We start from the raw sequence: 21776 nt of genomic DNA on the forward strand, positions 1-21776 counted from the left end.
CTCTTACAAGATGGAAGATACGCACTAAGTGGACTGGCTAAAAGGCTTATGGTCTATTTATACCGTAAGATACAACTTAGGCATGAGAAAATACAAATCTAAATGTTCACATATAGAAATGTTCAGACGTAGAGCTATCTCCAAGATAATGTGATAAAAAAGAAAAAACAATGTTCTCCATTGTGGGCTTTATAAAAAAAAAAAAAGTACAGAACACATCGATGTGTGTACATTTGGGAGGACCCACAGATTACAAATCAGACTGGGAGAAATCTGATCCCAATGGTGAAAACTAGAAAGGCACTGGTGGGCTCACTGTGTTAAGTCAGGGAAGCAACCAGATTTCTACAAACGGTCCTTCTTCCAGCCGGTCTGTAAAACAGGTACTGAGGAATTGTAAATGGAGAGATATGCTGCTGTCTTTATCCGCGTCCAGGTCCTTCGAGGAGATTGAACTGGCAGAAATCTTAGATTACTGGAATATGAGGAATCCTGCATTTGACTGGAGGGCAGATCTAGCTTTCTCCTGCAAAGCCAAGAGCAGGTCTGCGGACTGTTTCAGAGGACAACTCTGAAAGCCCTTGAATCTGAAATTTAGGTCTCGTCTTCTTTGCCCTGTAGGCCCGAGTTCTTCGGGAAACCAAGCCAATCCCTAACCTCATCTTTGCCATCGAACAGTATGAAAAATTCCTCATCCACCTTTCCAAGAAGTCCAAGGTAAACATCCTCCATTATCTTCTAGTGTTTCCATTTACCCTGCCAGGGGGCCTGGCACACAGAAGCGGCACAGCGTGGGGAAACCACAGCCCTTTGCTCTGTGATCCGATGGCCTGAATGCAAACCTCACATTAGGGACTGATCGAAAAGCAGGTCAGGTGGGCGCATGCTCGCTCCAAGTCGGCACCGAAGGGTTCGTTGGAGGCACAGCAGCAGCACCTCCGGGTGGCCCTGGCGGGACCTGTCATATAGGTAGGAAAACCTGTTGCAGGTGAACTTGATGCAGCACATGAAGCTCAGCACCTCACGAGACTTCAAGATCAAAGGAAACATCCTGGATATGGTTCTTCGGGAGGAGGAGGAGGACGACGACGATGATGACGACGACGAGGTCAGTGCCTGCTCCTGACTGGAGCGCAGCAAGCCCGGCCACCCTTCCTACTGGCTGGGAGCAGCATGGCTGAGGGGAGGGGGCCAGAGAGAGGGGGTCAGGCGAAGCCGAAACTTAAGGGCTGTCAAGAGAAGGGCTAGGAGTTTGGCACCATATGAAGTTACCCAGTTTTGTGCACATTTTGGGGTAGACCTTTCCAGAAAGGGGGTGGTGACACACATTCTCACCATGGGGTCTCCTGTGACCTTTTGAACCATTGGAAAATGACTACTTCCTCTCCCTGGGCCCTCGTCGTGAGGGCCTCGCCGTGAGGAGTTCAGGTAAAGCTTCCTGCGGCCCACCCCCACGTCTCAGCCTCCTCTGGCCCGTTAGCTCTTCCAGTTGCAGTAGGGCCCCCAAGCCCCGTGAGCTCCTACAAGTTTCATTGGCTCAGGTCCATCTGACGTGGAAACTGACATAAGCCACCCTGATCTGTCGCTTCTCAAAAATTTTGAACCTACGTTCTTCGGGCGGTCACATCCCAGGCTGTAACACACCTGGCCCTGTCTCCTGCCCTTTTACTGAGCCGGCGCAGGGCCACCCAGCACCCAGGCGCCTCTGTCCTCGCCCGTGTCTGTCCGCAGGAAAGGCATTAGCACGGGCCTGCTCCGCTACTTTAGAGGCCTCCCCACTCTTCCCCCTCCCACTCCTAGGAGGTTGTTCTGTCTGTGGAAAAAGCACCACCACCACAGGCTTTGGTGAGAAGATAAAGGATTTTTGTTTTTATTTCCACTGCCTCTGAGCAGGCTTATCACATTAGAGCGTGACTTCTCTCCCCTTCTAGGGCACTGCGTCAGAGCACGAGGGACAGAACAAAGAACCCGCCAAGAAGAGAAGGAAAAAATAAATGAAATGCCTGAGTTAATGTGAACTTTGGGGCTTCTGCTTTCTTTGTACCCAGCAAGCAACAGTGCCCCGTTGTCCCACAGCCTGCACCAGTGTTAGCGTCTTGGTTCCGAACCCATTGAACTCAACTGCACCTTCAGGTAGAGGCCGTCGTGCCTGGCAGGTCCTGCTACTGACGAAGGGCTGGCCCGAGGGAAACCCTTTTGCAAAAAGCACAGCTGAAAGCCTGAGTGTGGGAGCCCGCACCGCCCTGACGAAGCTCCACGGGAGCAAATACAGGGCCTCCGGGCAGAGCTACGGTCCAGGCGGGCTTCATTTCTCCAAGGAGCCTTTGGTGAGTTCAATTATCTGGTAAATATCCAGCGCTTCACCTGAAAGAGAGTGCAAGCTGGTTAGGATGCTTCCTCGAGAACTGTACCTCTGCGCCCGGAAGGGAGCGGGGAGGCCGGAGGAGTGGGAGTGTCTGTTCTGTACTAAAGAAGTTGTTGCTTTAACTTGTTCAGATTATTCAAAGCACAGTTTTTTTTTCTCTTGAGAATGCACTTTGAGTTTATACAATAAATCTTAAAACGCATTTTTGGTGTGGTTGGAGAGAGAATAGTAGTACATAGCGAATATCTTGAGGTCTGGTTTCTTTGTGTACGTGAACAGCTCTCTAGAAACCCGTTCCTCTGCGATTTGAACAGCATGTTCACCTCGGGCCCGCGGCACATGATTAACTGGAGCAGCCGCCGGCAGCCTTGAGCTTCCCGCTGCGCGAGAAGGCTTTCGAGTCCACCTTGTGTTCTACGCACAACAAACAGATGCGTGGAGCTCACCCTGGGGAATCCCGTATCTCCTTTCCATCCCAGTTGGGTTGGAAGGGGTTTTACAATCCATGGTCACTTCCTTCCTGAGGCACTGGTCAATATCGACTGTACTGAAAAAGGCGACTGACTGGGGCAGGTCATCCAGGCCCAGCTTATGGGCAAACATGCACCTGAAAAAGACCCCACCTCCTCTCAGGCGTGTCCAGCACAGCCCTCCACCCAGCAGCCGGACCCCTCCCGCCGACACCAAAATGAAATCAGGGACCCTTTTCTCCCCTCTTCTCCCCCCACGGTTTGGTCCGCTTTATTGACGTACAAAATTTGACTTCCTGGGCCAAACGATATTCAAAACCTATGAGGACCCTTAGCTGTAAGAGGGCAGGGGAGACCGTGTTAGTGTGCAGAGTACTTCTTATTTGCCCATTAGGACAGATCTGGGTCCCAAACTGGTTCTGAGTGGCAGACTAACATGGGACTATAGTTACCATTTAAGCCACGTAAACTAGGAATCTTACTATAAAAATACTTTCTAAGTCACATTTAACAACGTTTTCTGTTGGTAGTCCAAATAACAAACTTTTGGCACTTAAGGAAACATTTACGGATGAAAGAAAACCCTCTCGTCCGAACGGAGAAAAGCTATCTGGCGTTTGATCTGCAAAACCCAGGTGTGTGCCTAGGGGAGGACAAGAGGACAGCCACTCTTCAGAACACCTCCCAGACCTCTCTCACTACCTCCCTGATCTGGTCTGGGTACATACTTTTCAAACCCAAGAAATCTTTCTTAAAAGTTGAGACCGGTCTTTTCAAGACCATCTTTTTCAACTAGACATAAAACCTGAAACCGGCACTTCTGGGGCGGTGAAAACGCACAGAGCATGCCCGAGCCTGGTCCACAGCCCCGCACAGGAGCACGTGGCCGGCCAGAGAGGCCCCGGGCCCCGCGTACCTGGTCAGGAGGTTGGTGATCTGCAGGGCCAGGGCCGCGCGGTAGCGGTCCTCTTCTCGCACCAGGTAGCGGACCTCGTCGTGGATGCTGATGCAGAAGCGCCCATCGATGGCAAATTCTTCAAAAAGCCACTTCATGGCCACGAGCATGAGGTGCAAATAGTCCACAGCAGAGCTCTGCACCACCCAGTTCACACGACTGGTCATAAACTGGGGGAAGGAGGGCATGGGTCAGAGGGGTGGTGCCGCACACCAGCTCGCTCTGGGGAGGAGCCCTGCCCTCCCGTGACCCCTCTGCTCGGGCTCCAAGGACAGTGAGATTACCTCCCCCTGGACGGCCGAGGGCTCCAGGGCTCGGCTGATCCGGCAGCCCAGCACGGGGGTACATGGGGTGTCAGACGTGGCGATGCTCTCCAGCTTGTTGAACATTTCTGACTCTGTGCCCCCCATCCACGCTCGTTCAGCGACCACCTCCCACTTCTTCCAGTGTGACCTGGGGACCGGGGGGGGGAAAGGGGAAGCTTTGCCTTTCAGCCTCTCAGAACTGAAAACGAGGCATCGCAGCTCTCCTGGGGCCAGCCCGGACCCCTCCCCGCCGTCCTTGGTACACAGAGGGCGCTCACTTTCTTGAAGCTTCTCTCTGGATCTTGCGCAGATCCTGCAGGGAAACCCAGCCATCTTCAGTCCTGTCCACGGGGAGGTCCAACTCCCTCACCAGCCACTCCCCCTCATCCGAAAGCCGGTACCTAGGGGCAGCGTCATCATTACCGTTCCTGTGGGATCGCCTCCTGTGTGCCAAGCCCGGGGCCAGGAGTGTCCCCAGATCCCCATGGGCTCTGCTTCAGGGAGAAACCAGCCGAGAGCCAGCAAGGGAGTCGCCGGGCAAAGGTGAAGCCCAGACAGGAGCCCGGGCTATTGTGGGCTGTGCCACGGTAGCCCAGTAAGGGACAGATTCCGCCACGAAGGCAGATGCCGCAGACGCGGTCAGGAACCACCGAATGACCAACAGCTGCCATGTTTTAGTTCCGGAGGCAGCAAAGGCCAGCAGCCTGGCCAGAGGGGCAGTAGCAAATGGGAAGCTCCTTGAAGGGAAAAGGGCATCCAGAGAAAATGACCACAGCCAGGCCGGTTGATGACCTCCATTCCCGTCACCCGACTCCTGGCTTCGCAGCCTGTGACAACACCAGGCCTGTCCCCTCATGGCTCCGGAGCCTTGTCACTCACCACCTCAAAGCAGCACCAAGGCTCCCCCTCCCGCGCTCACGACCCAGACTCTTGTGTGACGCCTTCAGATTCTCTGACAGCCCGACCTCTCACTGCTCTTGCGCCCCCCGTGCAAGCCGCACACCCCCCCTACTCTGCATGGTACCCCGCCCCCCCGTCTGCACGTGTATAGTCACCGCCACACCATCACCTGCCTACCCTTCGGTCTCACGAGGTGGCCGGCTACTTGGACACGGTCGCTGCAGAGCGTACCTACGGAAGCTGGCCGTGCACCTCTCCTCCAACACTTGCTTCGGGAACCCTCCTAGGAGCCCACTACAACCCTGAGCACACAAAAGGCGCCGCCAGAGGGAACGAGCTGGAGCCTGGGGAGGCTTCCTCCTGTTGCACAGTCAAGGGAGTCCGGTGTTGCACGGCTCCTTCCTGTCAACTCCTGCTGTCCCACCCAGGGCCTGCCCGGTTCCCCCTGGGTGTTCTGCATGACCACGGCTGTCGACGTGCCGCCACTCGGTGGCAACGCAACTAAAGGACAGCCTTCGCTCTCTGAGGAAGACTGTGTAAGGTTATTAAAGCAGCAAATGGCACAACCTAAGGACAAACCGTCCTGGGGCAAGGTCAGAGGTCTGAACGGAAAGGGGCCAAGAGAAGGCTCAGGTGATGGGAAACGGGAGGAGAGCAGTAAAGGGGAGCAGGGCAGGCCTGAGGCCCCGGGGGTAACAGACGGGGGAGGGACCCTCACCTGCGAAGGCCCTTGGTGACGGCGTACATCTGCTGGGCCTTCTCGGCTGCCTCCTGACGTGTGAGCCGGTGGTTGAACTGCATGAGCAGGCGCTCGGCGAAGGGCTGTCCCGCCCCGTAGATGCGGCCATAGTTGAAGATCTTGGCGTGCTCACGGCTGATGCCCACCGTTGAGGCGGTCTTACTGTGTAGGTCGGTGCCCCTGCTCTTCCTGCCCTGCAGTGTCATCCAGCCGAAGGCCGTGCAGCCTGCGGGGAGGGGCAGAGCGGGTAGAGGCGGGCGTGAGAAGGGCGGCTCGGAGACCTTTTGCCAGCGAACGGCCCGGCCCCGCTTCCGGCTCACCGTGCATGCCCGCGAAGTGGGCGTCTCCAAGCACAGCCGCGATCCACAGCTCCTGCGAGTCCACGTCGGCACCCACGAGGACGTAGCCGGGTGGGGCCTGTACCATGGCCTTCAACTCGCTGCCTACTCGGTCAGGCTGCAGAACAGCGAGGTCAGACCCTCACCAGCTACCCTGGTGAGACACCTCCCACCCGCTCCCCGGAGCCAGACTTGAGGGAGGATGCTGGGCCTCTCCCGAGGGGGCAGTTTTAGAAAACGCCACACAACTGCCCCAAACTCCACAGTTCCGGGGAGGGCCAGCTGGCAGCAGTGAGGGCGACAGGTAAAGACGCCCACCCTCCACGCCTGACCTGACCCTGGCCCCACCTAAACACCACCGCGGCCGTACAGATCACGCACACGTCAACATCTGGCTACGAGGCGGTACCCAGATCACGTCTGCTGAAGGAACAGACGAGCCGTGGAGCTAGATTTGAACTTGAGTCCCGCCTGCCCCAGATCTTCGGTTCCTTCTGCTCCTCACCGAAGGCCCTCCACACCCCAGTTTCTAGAGACACAGGAGAGGAAGCGCAACGTCCAGAGGCGCAGAGGGCACGTACCCGGGCGTTGCTGGCAGTGAGCCACGTGGGCTCCACAGCCCGGCGGGTGATGGTGCCGGCGGTCACCACCTGAGGCAAGATGGCCCCGTAGCGGCCTTCCTCATCATAGCGGGGGTGCCTGGCAGGGTGGGGGAGGACACGAGTCTCGGCAGTTTGCCAGGGTCCTCGGGCCCGTCCCCACTCAGTTCTGCGATCCCCACAACCACCCGGCAGGCCATACCTGGTCACGGCACGGGGCAGAGCTGACCTGGGCAGCCACACCACCATCTGGGAGCTGTGGGGACAGATGGACTGAGGCTTAGGATGTCCGTGAGGAGAATCCACCCCCAGGCTCAGCTTTGGAGGCTACTGTGCCCCCTCCTTGCCCAGCCTCCCCCTCTTCACACAGACTGCATTCAGGACGGGCCCAAGAACCTACCATTCAGGAGCGTAAGCCACCTGAGACCTGGCCAGGCTACTACGTCAGTCCTGCCACGAGTGCCTCGGCCATGCCTGGGACGGACCTCAGCAGCCAGGGAAGTACCCTTGTCGCAGCAGCATGCTGCTGGAGCCCCCCCACCCCCCCCCCCCCCTTGCCGAGCCAGCCTTGAGGGTGAGTCCACTGCCATTCTCAGCCTCAGGACCCAGCTCCCAGTCCCGGATGCAGCTCTCAGGCCACCAACCCTCCACGGTCCTCAGCCACACCCAGGGCTCCAGCAGCTACACCATCAAGGCCCTACGGCACCACTCTTTCAACGTAAGCACGGAAACTGAAGCTAGGGAGGCAAGAGACTTGCCTGCGTTCCCACGGGACCAGAACCAGTAGCCGGGCCTTGAGACCACAGCCCGGCTGTCCCTCCAGTGCAGCACAGACAGGGTCAGGGCCCCTGGGTCAGGGGTGCAAGGTGGGGGGAAAGGGGCCAGGGCTGCCGCGGCGTGGCCAGGAGTATAGACAACATGTCTCTGCCCTCCGACAGTGGCCCACCTGATTCGTTTATGGGCATTCCTCCAGAAAGAAATCATTTTGTTGATTTCCAAGGCACGGGGCCCACTGGCGCCTCCTGGGCCGGCCTGTAGCGTGCCGTCCTCCATCTTGGGCAAGAAGTCCTTGGCAAAGGGACTGCCCACATTGAAGCTGCTGCCATCCTGGAAAGGGCAAAGGAAGCAGGGGCTGGAAGCTGGTGGCAGACCCCTGGCCAGAGAGCCCATCAATGCCCTGTGCACCTCAGCTCCGCCCAACACTGAGCCCAGAACCTCGTGCAGAGCAGCCTGGGGCAAACCCCTGATTGCAACACACCCGCTCCCTTCACGACACAGCCATCCCCCCTTGTCTGTGTGGGGGGGGCGGGGGGAGAGGTGCGTTCCAAGATCCCCAGATGCCTGAAACCACAGACAATGCTGACCCATACATGCTTTTTTCCTTATGTATCTACGATAAAACTTAACTACATGCAGGGAGATTAACAATACCTAATAGAACAGAACGGAGCAATGACCTGTAATAAACGTGAAGTGAACGTGGCTTCCCCCTCTCAAGACATCTCACGTACTGCATTCACCCTCCTTGTACTGACGTGAGATGAAGGGAGGGGAGTGACGCAGGCACTGGGACCAGCGTTAGGCTGCTAGTGACCTTCTGATGACACGTCAGAAGGAAGATCATCTGCTTCCGGACCACAGTTGACCCGGGCAACAAACCATCAGTCAACAGAAGCCATCATGCAACAGATGTGGTGGCGGACACCCAACAGGCCCTATGTCATTCCGTCCCACCGCCACGCCCCTCGGAAAACACACTGAGAGACGGTGAGCCGTTTGGGATCACGCTCTGCCCCATCAGGCGTGTCGTTCCTGCAGAGGGCGGTTCCGGGCCCGAGTCACCCTGGGGGCCCGTGGGCCCCGAGCACAGCGAGGGCAGCACAGCCGTGAACCGGACACACACCTTGTGAGGCAGCTTGAAGAACCAGCAGCCGGGAACATCCACGTCATTGTAAGGTCCGTTGCCATGGTGATAGGCCGGCTGGCTGGCTCTGGGGCCACCAGCAGCAGTCTGTGGGGGCCACACACCTAGATGAGGCCCTGCTCCAGCACCTGCATTCAGCGAGGGCCACGGGGTAGGGCGTGGGAAAAGGGCCTGAAGAGGCGAACAGGAAGCTGGGAGATGGCAGGATGGCCCCAAGGATCAGGCTTCCTCCTAGGCCTCCGACAAACGCTGGGCAACCCAAGGGCAAGGCAGCTTCTCCCCAACCCCCCGGAGACCTCGGGAACTCTCTGGCAGGGGAGAGCGACTTGGGCACAAGAGCAGGGCCCGGCCACCCAGCACCCACCCAGAGAAGCCCAGAGCAGAAGCCCCGCTCACCGGAGCCAGGGGCTGATCGGGGACTGCTGCTCCACAGCGCTCCTCCCTGGCCTCCGCCTCCGCCTCCAGGCAGCCCAGCTCTTCCACCTGGATGGGCCCAGGTGCCCAGAAGTGAAGCAGGGGGCCAGGCTGGCCCAGCTCCACCGGCCCCTCCCCAAGACATTCACACAGCCCAAGCCAGCCTGGGGTGAGTGACCCAGTGCCCCCAGTGTCGTCCCCCACCTCCCCCACACCGCCCCCAACAAGGCTGTGGGTCGTTGGGAGGGAGCAGAGACTCCAGAGCCCAGGTTCGGGGCCGCCCTCACCGTCTGCCACACGGCGCTGTCGTCGGCGAGCAGGAACTCCTCCGCCAGGCCTGCCTCCTGGGGCTCCGGCTGCTGCTTCCCCTGTTCAAGACAGTGCTTCCTGTACAGGGACTCGATGGCTCTGGGCAGAGAACAGCAGCAGCAGCCTCTGATTACTGGGGCCCGCTCGGGGCCGGGCAGCTCGCTGGGGGCCTTCCACAACTCCCTGTCAGTCCTCAGAACCAGCCCTGAGGCAGAGCCGGACGGCGCTTTCCCTGGTTCTTCGGGAGTGGCAAATCACAAGGGACACGGCCCACCGGTGGCAGGCTAGGGTGCCAGGGCTGGTCTGACCCAGATCTAAGCTCCTCCCGAGCACACGGCCACCGCCTCCCCTGGAAAAGCTCTGCTCCCCTGGAGCAGAGGGAGGTCAAGCCCGGCCGCCCCTGCTGGACCCCAGCCCCTTTTGTCCCGAAGACCCCACGGATGACTCAGGCTGGCCTGCAGAGCCAGGACTCTCAACCTGGGCCACGTCAAGTGCCATGGCTTGTCCCCAACACCTGTCAAAAGCTCAGGGTTTAGGGCCTTAGACAAGTCAGCCGGCTTTCCTAGGCCTTTATTCTGCCAACTCTAAGATGGGGAGAACCACGGTGTCTCACGTGAGGGGAGCACCGCAACAAAAGGTTTACGAACACAGAACATCGCTAGCGCTCAGTACCTTACACTCAAGCCCGTCTGCCCTGCTGCTTCTGATGGCCCCTGCTCTGACGTTCCTGTGAAGGCAGCTGGGGTCCGGCAAGACCCAAGGGCAGGGCGTTAAACCTCCACAGGGCGCCAAGGCCCGGGTGAAAAGGGCAGCCACGGAAAAAAGAACCCAGACTCTCAGACCCCAGCTCTTCCCACTAGCCCGAGCTGGGCTTGCGTTGTTCAGCAGGGGGAAAAGGTCCTTAGGCTCCGCCCCTTCCTGCCCTGAGCCTAAGCCTCACCTGTAGGGGCAGGCCACCCCAGCTGATGCCAGGGCAGCTTCCGCCGGTGCCTTAGCCAAGTTGTCCCGCCGCCCGGGCACCAGGTACCCCCAGCCATGCCGCTCCGAGAAGTGCAGAGGAAAGCCATCCCAGGTCATCGCCATGAGTTTGGGAGTGACCCGCATCTGCAGGCTGAGGAGGCTAGGGCCCGGGGTCCATGCAGGGTCATCTAACCGGGGGCAGAGCTTCCGGTACCACCTACGTCCCGCCAGAAGAGAGCAGTGTCACAGTGGTGGGGGGAGGACAGCATGGGACTGCAACCCGGGTTCCTTCTCCCGTGACCTGACCCACCCATCCTCTAAAGCCCCCTGGGCTTTCTGATGACTTCAGTCTATAGTCACCAGATGAGCCAGGGCCCCATAAAGTTCCCTAGAATAATTCAAATATCTGAAAAGAAAGATCCTATGTCAGGCCCACAAGCAGGGCCCAGGACTGGGCTCCCTCCCAAGCTCCATTTCGTACAGGGTGACAGGCCAGAGGAGACAGCACATCCGTCCCCACCGCTGCTCTAGAGACCCGCCAGGGCCTCCCAAGCTCTGCCTCTCACGCACAGTTCAGCCAGCACAAGGCGGTGAGGCACCCCGCCCAAGACGACACACCCCGGGTCACGCAGGTGCCGAGTCAGTACCCCGCTGTTCGCCCTGGCCGCCCATTTTCTCATCTCTGCCAGTCGATGAGGCTCAGATAAAAAATCACCTCCTCAAGGAAGCCTTGATTTCCCCAGAGAGAATTAGGTACTGCCTCAATCCTGCTCACTCCTCCTCCTCATCGTGGTTATGAAGACCGGCTGCACTGGCCGGTCGTCACACCTGGCTCCTCTTAGAAGGAGCTCCTGGAAAGGAGCCGTGTTCCTATCTGTGCAGTGGCTGCCGTGGGCCCGGCACACGGCAGGTATTCAGTGTACTCGTACTGAGTGAGACCAGGGAGCCGGGGGTCAGAGGGAGCAGACGCCAGGAGGACTGGAAGACAGCAGAACGGATGGCAGCCAGGCAGGAAGGGCCCACACGCACACCACCTCTGTGCTGGGGCCCGGAACAGGGGAGGCCTAACGGGAGGGGACAGGACTCACCCAGGGTGTCCAGGAAGGTGCTGGGGGCGCTTGGGCAGGATCTCTGCGGTCCCCTTCAGATGCTCCAAGCAGGCGCGGGCCGTGACATCTCGCTGAGCCTCCTCCTCCTCACTAGGGGGGCCGGGGTCTGCACGGGGTGGGCAGGACGATCAGGCCCAGGGGGAAGAGCCTCTCAAGAAGACCTGCCCGGCCGACTCCTCCCCGGAAGGCTGAAGCTGCCCCTTCCGATGGCCCCCTGGGGCCCAGGACCTCCCCAGGGACCACCTCTGCCCCCACCTCCCGCCGGTGCTTCCCCACCTTCCTGGTCCTTGGGATCCCCAGAAGCCCCAGCCCCCTCGGTGGGCAACTGGCTGGCTGCAACTGGCTCCTTCCTCTTCACCTGCTTCACCTTCTTCTGTTTAAACTCCTGCAGGCCCCACTCCAGGTCCCAGAGCCAAGGGTCTTCTTTGTACCTGCAGAGCCAGGCCACCAGGGCAGGGGATGGCCAAGCTAAGGCAGGCCTCTGGCCGGCCCATGCCCCCCTAGATCCTGCCCTCCCAAGGCCTGGCTACCTCTCTCCTGAGAGCAGCTGGCAGGCGTCGTCGGCCAGGTCCATCAGTGACTTCTTCATCTCCCGCTGGAGCTCCTCGTAGGTGCTCTGTGCCTCGGCCAGGTACCGCTCCCAGTTCTGGTTGACAGGCAGGTAGGAGACACCCATCTCCAGCATGCCGGCCAGGGTCACTGGGTGGGGACACCTACGGGGCAAAGGCCAGGGTGGTCATCAATGACCACAACAAAGCGGGCTTGGGCCCCAATACCTGAGCCAGTCCGGAAAGCCGCAGCCCAGCCACCCACGTGGCACAGCTCTTAAGCGAGACCAGGCTCTCGACTCCAGCTTGACTATGTCATAGCCGTGAGACAGTGGGCAAGTCGCTTCACCTCTCTGAGCCTCAGTTCCTATATCCATAAGCTGGATAGATCTAGGGGTAACCCCATCCTCGGAGATAACACGGGAATTACAGATCCAAACGTGAAAATGGCTGCCACCCCCTGAATAACAGCTAAGTGCCAGGCGCTGTGCTCACAACTGGGGGAGTCCGGTACTATCTGTGTGCGCTTCACAGACGGACACACTGAGGCTCAGAGAAACCTAGTGACTTGCCCAAGGGCAAACGAGTTAGGACAGTCAAGATTTGAGCCAGGCTAGGTGACACTCGTGACTGGCCACACCGTAAGAGTGACTTGCTAGCAAACATGACCATGATGAATGTGAAGGATTCAGATGGCCGGCTCAGGATCTGGGTATGGAGAGGGCGCTGCATTACCCAGGACCAGGCACGTGAAACCCGGGCACAGCCCTCGGCCCTCCCCTCCAGGCCTCTGTAGAAACCCAGAGCCCAGGACCCAGGTGGCCACCAGTACACTGAGTAGCTCCATTCTCACAACCCGGAAAGGCCAAGGTCCACGGCCTGACAAAGACCCAGCACCACCTGAAGACGGAGGACCCAGCTACCGGGAACCTGCTGACCCCCAGGGTTCTCACCGGGGGCCCCCCTCACCTCTCCAAGAAGAGTGGTAGCTGCTGCTGGAAAACCTCGTAGGTGGCCCACACGTCCTGGGCACAGTACTGCATCAGGTCCTGGCACAGGCGACAGGAAGGCGCTGGGTGGGCAGCCATCCCACTACCATGGCCAGGTCTCAGGGTCAGGTGTGGCAGCTATACTCCCCGGGGTCGGGTCGGCTAGGGTCTGCCACACCCACCTCCCCAGAGCCCCGCTCCAGCGCCGTACCTGGAAGTTCTCACGGACGTCCTTCATGCTACCCTTGACAAACAGCTCTCGAGGCTCCTTCTCTAAGGGAGGCCCCCCCACGTAGAGGCTGTGCACGTCTGCCAGGTTATTGACACTGCTGATGTCCAGCCAGTCCCAGGCTGAGATCTAGGGGGCCCGGAGCAAGGGATACAGCACATCAGCCTGGCCTCAGGACAGGCAGGCAGGCAGGCAGGCTGCTGAGACGGTCCCAAGTGCCCCGCTCTGGCCTCCGGCAGCGAGCTCTCACCACTGGGCCGCTGGCTTTGTTTTGGGACTTCTGGCCTCGCTGCGTGGGGTGCCGGGCCTTGCGCTTGCCCTGTTTGGCTGCCATCCACAGACTGCGCTGGAAGCCGCTGAGCCCCGAGATGGCCATGTGCATGCTCATGGTGTCCAGAAAGCGCATGCGGGAACCCTGAGGAGGAGAGGGGCTGCGGCTGGGGCCACTCCAGCCCTGCTTCGGTGCCGTCAACCCACCAGCCCCACCCCGGCCTCCTCCGGTCACACGGCCTTCCAACGCTGAAGACCAGCTCACGCGTGCTCGTGCTTCTCCCTCCGACTGTGACGGGCCTGCCCTCCCAAATCCGAGCCACCCCTGCAGGTGCGGGCCTGGCTCAGTCCCAACACTCAAGTCCTCCCCGGCCTCCAGCAACAGCTCTGAGGGCCGCCTTGGGAACAGAGTGTCCAAAACGAGGCCTTCCGAGCTCCCAGGCTCGGTCCCTGGCCCAGCCCTGCTACTCACAAGGCTGTGTGAGCCTCGGCTATACGCCAAGGCTGCCCTCGCCTGCCCTTTCTCCTGGGGTGGTTGTGAGGAGGCGATGGAAGGACACCTCTCATAAAATTCAGGATGCCACAAGCACCCACCGGGCATGGTTCTGAGTGTCTGACGTGCGCACTGTTCAAACCTCCCCGGGGATGCTACAAGGCAGCTTCTGCCAGCTTCCTTTTTTGACAGATAACGAAACCGAGGCTCTAAGGAGCCTCTATCTAATCTCTCTTTTCACAGATAAGGAAACTGAGGATGTTAAGGCGCTCACACTGCTGGTCCCTGGCTGAGGCAGGATGTGAGCCCAGGCTGTGTGGCCAAAGACCCACACGAAGCTCTAAAACGCCACACAGAGACAAGAGATGTTAGTACTCTGTGACGACTCAGGTCCCGTACCAGGCGAGTCCTGGGCACAAGGACCAGGGGCAAGGCTGGTCAACAGGAGGCCCTGAGCTGCTACAAGAAGAGCGACGTCTTCCCTAGCCACTGAGATCAGAGGTCTGGGGCCACCCCACGCCAGAACCTCCAGCTGGCCCCAGGAACCTTACCTGGATCAGGTACTGCTCCCTGATATGGGCGCGATCAAAGCAAACGTTGTGCCCCACCACCAACTGCTCCTGCCAGTCCCGCTGGGTGGGGCCGCCGGCGCTGGCTGGGACCTCCAGAGGAATGAGGTCAGCCGGCGACAGCTGGCTGGTCCAAGAGTAACGCTCTTCCACCAGCCGCCGGCTGCACCAGGAATACCTGAGGGAGGTGAGAGGCAGACGGGTTCGGCACAGAGCCATTCAACTCCCGCCCCACAACACCCACCGCGCACCTACCGCCACACGCCAGGTCCTGCACTAGCGGCTGGGACACCAGGAAGACCAAGGGGTGCTCCTGACCCTCACAGAGCTGGAGGTCAGGTGGGTGTGTGGGAGGGAGGTTATAAAACCTTTACTTTTCACTTCCACGGATAAAAACGGAACTAAGTGCCACAGTACTGGGTGTCCAACACAGGCATCCAGCCCGGGCCATCAAGGCGCTTGCTAGGTCCAGTGTTCACAAAGTCTGTGCTGTTTATGAACGCTGTCAACCCCTCAGGTCTTTAAGCACAAGACAGCAGGTGTTCAAAATGCTAGCGAAGGAGAGAGACAATTACAACAGAATCCAAAGTGGAAAAATGTTTTTTTAGTTGCAAGTGGCAAAAAAAGAAAACAAAAAACCAAAAGCAAATGCTGCACATGTACAGGATGAATCACCTAATGGCTGGACAGATTCTGAAGGACAGACCGAATCCCACATCTTGTGGGCGGCGCTGTGCAATGGAAGGACCGTGTGCTCGTGTGCAGGGGCGGGGCCGGGAGGGACTGAGGACCCCAATTCGGGACGGGGGGGGGGGGGGGGGGGAGGGGGGTGGGGGAAGGCTGGAGTGCGCTCAAGATCCGCGGGGCTAAGCGTGCGGAAATGGCCACTGAAGAAAAGCCTGCTGTGAACGACAGATCATGCCAACAGATCAGAGCCAGTCAGCATCAAAGTGGTGACCAGGCCGCGTGTGGCCAGCACAGGTGCAAAGGAGCTTCCTACAACCCTCTGCAGGGGTTGGGGCGGGGGGCGGGGGCCATCTGCCTCAACAGTTTCAACAAACATGAAACTGTTTCTTAAGAGGAGGGGGCTACTGGCAGAAACAGATTCCTAGTTTTCAACCTGCTGAAATCTAACTCACACTCCAACTGCTGCTGATACGCTGGGGCGCAGGCTGAAACCTCCTCCCCGCTTTCAAAGCCCTTGAAAACACCCCTGAAGAAAAGGCTAGAAGATGTCAAATATTCGAGGCTATGGTGAGGACAGGAACTCTAGTAGCAATAAAAAGTCATGCTGGTGCCAAGATCTGGGTCTGCGGCTGTGCACGAGAGCGGTCTTACTATAAATTTATGATTAAAAAAAGAAAGAAAGAAAGAAAGCCAAAATGCAAACAACTTTGGAAAATTTAAGATGAGTCAGATCAATGCCATTAATACTCTACGCTTCTCCTATGAATCTCAGAGAAATGCTGACACCCGTGTGATGCCCCTCTCGGCTGATGACCACGGTCCTTACCGGCGACCCTGGGAAGCTGCCCTATGGGATGTCTAAGCCACCCACCGATCCCACCCCCCCCCCCCAAAGTTTCCGGCTGTTCTGGAACTTGGTGTTACACAGCTATGGGGCGGGGACATGCCCAAGTTCGAAGTGGACTGCTATGAGGGCCCCCACCTGGTAACCCTGCTCCCCACCATAGCCAGGCTCCCAGGAGGCAGGTCCCCAGATGCGCCCAGGCCTCAGCAGTGCCCCTGGCACCTCTGGCAGCAACGGGATGAAGATGAGAGGTGGACGGGAAGGGCAGGGAGAGGAAGGAGGAGGAAGAGAAAAGGGGACTTCAGGTAAAATGGCCAAAAAGGACCAAGAGATCAAAAGACAAGTCTTTCTTGCCACTGGTTTCCTAATTCTCCTTCTGCCACCATCGCCTGCTTTACCTTCTGAAACGATGGGCGCATTCCCTCTATCTTGACCGAGTTACATAGTAAGCACTGAGAGGCTCATCTTCACTGGAACTAAATCAATGCGGAATCTAGTTTCGCTCTTTGCAGCCATTAATGCCTACCTTATCTATTTAGCCATGTTTTCACCATTTTCAACTGCATATTTAACATTTCGCAGCTTTCTTTACAAAGATGTAGCTTCCAATAGGAATAAAGAAACTGCTAACTTTTTTGCTGGCCATGCCTGAAAGCTTTAAGGTTGTAAATAGTATTTTAATCCTGGAATGAAGAATAAAAAAGGGGAGAAACAGGACTGCCATCATTGTTTGAAAAAGAAACGTGGGTAGCACTTAGAAAGTTATTTCAAAAGAAGAGAGATTTGGATATACCTTTTGGGGACCAAAATGCCTGCTTGGGAGGCTGGGGGAAGGAAGCAATGTTTCTCAACTGGGGATGGTGGGGGGCGGGGGGTTGCTGCCTCGGGGTGGAGTACATTTGTGACTTGCCAGGATACTCGCTCTGGTATTTAAGAGAGCGGCTGGGGATGCCAAATGTCTTATACCTCCTGGGACAGTCCCACAAAAGGGAGAGTTCTCCTGCCCACAATAACCAATAGCGTCCGCAGACAGAAATGCTGTTTAAACATTTTGGACTAACTTCTCAGGAAGCTATTAGGGGAGGGGGGGGGAAGGCACCAAATCATGGTAACCACAAGTGCTCTCCCCGTCAGTCCCAAGTACAACGGTCTACTGAAATTCTCCACATGGCCCCTATCACCACCTGACATCTGCCTGGGAGGCTGTTTCCTGCCTGTATCTTCCCGCCAAAATGGAAGCTCTGTGAAAGCTAGGGTCAAGCCTCTTTGAGTTCACCAAGGAATCCGCAGTCCCTAGAAGAGCACCCGCCTGGCACACAGTGGGAGTTCAATAAACGTTCACTGAGCCAAACTATTAAGCTGGGCCCCCCACGTGAGCTGAAGTCCCCACCCGAGCCCAGCCCCTACTTACCAGGCCGAGGGGGATATGGCCACCGCCAGCGTGGGGCAGGTTCCCTCTGCCAAGCAGACCTCCACGTCGAACACCAGGGCCCGCTCCTCGGGGATGGCCACGGGTACGGCCTCCCCCGCGGGGCCGTACCGGGTCCAGCCCTCCGCCCAGGCCCAGCTCGGGGGCCGGGGGGGCAGCCGGGCCCGCAATAACGAGTTGGCCGCCTCCAGGTAGGGCAGGCTCTGCTTCTGGGCCAGGAGGCGGAAGTGCTGGTCCAGGCTGCCCCCGTAGAGGGGCGGCAGGCGCAGCTCCACGTCCGGCAAGGGCGTGGCCGGCTGCCCCCAGAGCCCGTGCCTCTGCAGGTGCTCGACGCTGCGGCGCACCGCGGCCTCGCCGGGCTTCTCCGCGCCGCGCCCGAAGATTTGCTCGTGAAGCCCTCTCGAGAGCATCTGGATGTGCAACGGGTTGTGCCGCTGCTGCCCGCCCTCCGAGGATGGCACTTGCTGCGGCCGCGGCGGCGGCGGCCCGTCGCTGGGGACGGGGGCGGGGCCGGAGCCGGAGCCCCAGCGCCCGGGAGCTGGAACTGGCCCTGGCCCGACGGTGGTGGCGCCGGCCACCTTCTTCCAGAGCAGGCGGCTCATGGTTGGTGCAGGGAGCCCCCCGCTGGGAGTCAGGACACCGGGCTTTGGGCTCCAGCTTGGCTGCTTTTACTGGCCGAAAGACGTGGAGAGAGACACGTCCTGTCTCTGCGTTCCAGTCAGTGAAATGGGTCTGACCATGCCTGCCTTCCACCCACAAATCCTGAAGGAGACAGACGACACAAAGTGTTATTTTGGACCCCAGGCATTTCGTGTTAGGTGACGAGCCGTCGCTCCCTGGGCACTTCCTGCGTCCGGGGCAGCGTGCCAGGAGCTTTTAGGGACAGTTTCTCAGTGAGGCCCCAGACAACCACGGGAATCATCAATACCCCTCCTGAGGAAACTGAGCTTCCAGCGGGTTCATCAGTGAACTTGGGGGAGGTGAAGGCAGTGGCTACGAGTGACGGTCCTAGAGGAGGACGCGGCGGGTTTGAATCCCGGCTCTGGCCGTTAGGAGATGCGTGACCTTGGGCAAGCTCCCTAAGGCCCCAATCTCCTACTCTGTAAAATGGGGTTGAGGATTCTACCTGTCACACGGGACCGCTGTTTGGGTGACACAGGGCGAACAAGTCGCGAGGCGCGGCCGTCGGCAAACGGTGGCTGCCATTACCGCGACTGCCGCGGCCCGAGGGCCTAGCGCTGCCAGGTGCCAGGCCCCGGATTCGAACCCTCAGGGCGGGCAGCCGTCCCCCGGAGCCCCCACCCACGCCCGGGCGGTGGCCCAGCCGGCCGAGGGCGCCCCGCAGGGGGCGGCGGCCCCCGCGCGCCCGGCCTGCCGGCCGTGCCCGTGCCCAACGGCGGCGCCGCGGTGCGCCCTGGGACGAGCCTCCGCCCAGCTCGGGGCCTCGCTCCCTGCCTGGAGAGGGAGGGGCTGCGCCGCCGCTCAGCGACCCGGCCTCCCCCGGGCCGAACCCGCCGGAAACCTCTGTCCGTCCGGTGCTTCCCGGGCCGCGGCTCCCGACCCCAGGCCGACCGAGCGGCGTCTCCCTCCGCGCGGCCTACGCAGCCTCGGGGTGGCGTGTGGCCTCCATCCGACCGGTCCGCCTCGCTGGCAGCCGCAACTTCCCGTCTGCGCCCCGCTCCGTCCCGCGGCTACCCAAGAGGCAGGCGGGAGACTCCCGGCGCGACCAATAGGAGGGCCGCAAGTGGACCGGTCCGCCCGCAGGGGGGAGACGGAGACTTCCGGGTGGGCTCTCCCTGCGGAACTCTGGGAGCCAAAGTCCAACCTCCCCTGCCCAAGAAACAAATGGGTTGGTCCCAAGCAAGCTGGAGGGCGGTAGTATTACTTTTTAGATTGTCCAAAGAGCACCAGGCGTCGGGCGGCCGCGTGGCCTAATGGATAAGGCGTCTGACTTCGGATCAGAAGATTGCAGGTTCGAGTCCTGCCGCGGTCGCAGCGGGTGTGCTAACAATTTTTGGTTAATTCTTCGCCTCCTTAGGAAGGTAGCATCGGGACCACCTGAAATGTTGTCGCCTGTTTCCACCACACACTGAAAACTGGGAACGCCCCGACCCTCGGAAGTAACTGCTCCCTCCCACCCGTCCCTGTGACGTTGCTCGCCTACACCTCCCAGGAGGAGGGACACGTTTCTAAAATGCACCACCCGCGGGTACCCTCACGCAGGTGTAGGAGAGGGGAGAGCGCGGGGCATCCTTTGCGGAAATCCCAGTTTACAGTCGATTGATTCGCCGGAATGACAGGGCTTCTCAACTGAAAGCAAGGTGCTTCCTTCCCCAGCCCCGCGCTCTCCGTCTTCATCCTGGGCCATCCTGATGGGTAAAAGTGCTCCCTTATCGTGGAACCCGAATCTGCCCATCGGTCACCAGCCCCCGGCCAAGTGCCTGCGGCTCCCTCCGGGCTGGGGAGCCTTCCAGCCTTTGCGGTCTCTGGCCGCCGTGTCCACCTCCTCTTGCTCCTGGGGCCGCGACAGCTCTGCTTTCGATGCTCCTTCGTCCGTGGTGGAGACTGTACAGTACCTGGCGGAATAAGACCCACGTGAATAACAGGAGCCTGAGGGTGGGAGCCTGAGCCCCGGCTGCGCGGATTTGAGCTCAAGAGAGACACGAGGTCAACCTGAGCTCACAGAGCTGATGAGGGACAAAATTCAGGCCTCGCTGAAAGTCGGTCTCCACCTTCCAGCCGGTGCACGTGCCAGGACACCATGAACTGATTGGACAAACCGATTGGGCGTTTTTCAGGGGTAGGGTGGGGAGATACCCAAGGAAACACACTCCTGGCCTGATGGGCCCCCCCACCCCCTGTTGCCCCCAGAGAGGCAGCGAGAAGCCCAAGCCAAGGCTTGGGAAGGCAGCCTTGAGCCTTGATTTTTCCACACATTTCCCCTTTTCTTTATGAAATATTTTTCACATACTGTTCTGGGTGCATTTCGTATACACACAAATGTTTGTTCTGTTTTTCTTTTGGTCAAAAAAAAAAAAAATCAACTGAAAATCCACTATTTTATATAATCTGTTTGTTATTGTTTCCACTTAATCTTGTACTGTTAACATTTTTGCAAAATACCAGGAGAGGACCTCTGCTTAAATCAGGGAGTCCCTGAGTGGGGGAAATACTTGGATGATTTCTGCTAGTCTCCTACTGAAATTAGCTTCTCCTTCCCATGTGAGGTTAGGCGGCCAGCCACAGCAGTAGTAGCAATACCTGAGACTTTGTTCCCAAGAGTTGCAGATTTTTCAAACTATTGTTTACACTCATCTGTACATCAAAATAACAGTGTCCCAAGGCCCCTGCTAGATCCTGTCATTTAAATGAGATAATAAAGAAGTACATATTATCTACCTACCTACCTATTTATTTATTTATTTATTGTTGAGAAAGAGCAGGCTGGGGCGGGGGGAAGGGGGGGGCAGCGAAAGACAAAGAGAGAGAGGGAGAGAGAATCCCAAGCAGGCTCCACGCTCAGTGCAGAGCCTGTCACAGGGCTCAATCCCACCACCCTGGGATCATGACCTGAGCTGAAATCATGAGTTGGATGCTCAACCGACCGAGCCACCCACCTGCCGTTAATTACCTATTGTAATATTTCATTATCTTTGGTTTCCTTTCCAATCCTCTATGTTTTATGCATTTAAAAACATTATTCTGGGGTGCCTGGGTGGCTCAGTCAGTTGAGCATGTGATTTCGCCTCAGGTCATGATCTCACTGTTAGTGAGTTCAAGCTCCGGATCAGGCTCTCTGTCAGTGCAGAGCCCCCTTCGGATCCTTTGTACCCTCTCCTTTCTCTCTCTGCTCCTCCCCCCCCCCCCCCTTTCTCCTCCAAAAAAAAAATTTTTTTTTTTTTTTTTTTTTTTTTTTTTGTAAAGAAAGATGGGAATGCAAGCTGGTGCAGCCACTCTGGAAAAAAGTATGGAGGTTCCTCAAAAAATTAAAAATAGAACTACCCTATGACCCAGCAATTGCCCTACTGAGTGTTTATCCAAGGGATACAGGTCTGCGGTCTCAAAGGGACACGTGCACCCCCATGTTTACAGCACCACTATCAACAATAGCCAAAGTATGGAAAGAGCCCAAATGTCCATCGAGGGATGAATGGATAAAGAAGATGTGGTATACACACACACACACACACACACACACACACACACACACAAAATGGAGTATTACTCGGCAACCAAAAAGAATGAAATCTTGCCATTTACAACTACGTGGATGGAACTGGAGGGTATTATGCTAAGCGAAATTAGTCAGAGAAAGACAAGTGTCATATGAC

The 21776-nt window shown here is 58.2% G+C and overlaps 2 protein-coding genes and 1 non-coding gene across 9 annotated transcripts in view; 2 read left to right on the forward strand and 1 right to left on the reverse strand.

Moving 5' to 3' along the window:
* FANCI (FA complementation group I) overlaps window positions 1-2567 on the forward strand; it is a 102734-nt gene extending 100167 nt beyond the window's left edge. For all 4 annotated transcript variants that reach the window (XM_049614260.1, XM_049614261.1, XM_049614263.1 and 1 more), the window contains 3 exons: window positions 622-717; window positions 989-1108; window positions 1932-2567. In XM_049614260.1, the coding sequence (XP_049470217.1) occupies window positions 622-717; window positions 989-1108; window positions 1932-1994 (279 nt within the window). In that variant the 3' untranslated portion in view covers window positions 1995-2567. The remainder of the gene's footprint in view (window positions 1-621; window positions 718-988; window positions 1109-1931) is intronic.
* On the reverse strand, window positions 2276-19216 carry POLG (DNA polymerase gamma, catalytic subunit). Of its 4 annotated transcripts, XM_049614264.1 has the most exons (24): window positions 18968-19168; window positions 17428-18207; window positions 14468-14663; window positions 13404-13568; window positions 13136-13282; window positions 12905-12984; window positions 11918-12100; window positions 11664-11818; window positions 11367-11493; window positions 10259-10495; window positions 9991-10057; window positions 9297-9377; window positions 8992-9078; window positions 8575-8682; window positions 7618-7778; window positions 6874-6927; window positions 6654-6771; window positions 6055-6190; window positions 5714-5960; window positions 4374-4496; window positions 4075-4243; window positions 3752-3960; window positions 2812-2972; window positions 2276-2364 (listed from the first exon to the last, which is right to left on the reverse strand). In XM_049614264.1, the coding sequence occupies exons 2-24, from the start codon at window positions 18045-18047 to the stop codon at window positions 2306-2308; spliced, it is 3690 nt and encodes a 1229-aa protein (XP_049470221.1). In that variant the 5' UTR covers window positions 18048-18207; window positions 18968-19168; the 3' UTR covers window positions 2276-2305. The 4 variants fall into 4 exon arrangements, with proteins under 4 accessions (XP_049470221.1, XP_049470222.1, XP_049470223.1 ...); XM_049614265.1 differs by lacking the exon at window positions 9991-10057 and having other exon boundaries at window positions 9297-9417; XM_049614266.1 differs by lacking the exon at window positions 2812-2972 and having other exon boundaries at window positions 2278-2364; window positions 18968-19205.
* A 149-nt stretch (window positions 19217-19365) lies between these two features.
* On the forward strand, window positions 19366-19438 carry TRNAR-UCG (transfer RNA arginine (anticodon UCG)). Its single transcript has one exon. It is a non-coding gene; the product is annotated as a tRNA-Arg (tRNA).
* Window positions 19439-21776: the final 2338 nt, after the last annotated feature.

The sequence above is a fragment of the Panthera uncia genome (assembly GCF_023721935.1).
Source record: "Panthera uncia isolate 11264 chromosome B3 unlocalized genomic scaffold, Puncia_PCG_1.0 HiC_scaffold_2, whole genome shotgun sequence".
Lineage (NCBI taxonomy): Eukaryota > Metazoa > Chordata > Mammalia > Carnivora > Felidae > Panthera > Panthera uncia.

Excerpts from the sequence above, each read along its gene's own strand:
- POLG (XM_049614264.1), bottom strand. The coding sequence starts at position 18,047 with ATGAGCCGCCTGCTCTGGAAGAAGGTGGCCGGCGCCACCACCGTCGGG. Across the intron at positions 13,283-13,403 it reads ACAAAGCCAGCGGCCCAGTG|ATCTCAGCCTGGGACTGGCT; the intron begins GTGAGAGCTCGC and ends CGGGCCCCCTAG. Across the intron at positions 4,244-4,373 it reads CAGAGAGAAGCTTCAAGAAA|GTCACACTGGAAGAAGTGGG; the intron begins GTGAGCGCCCTC and ends CCCGGTCCCCAG.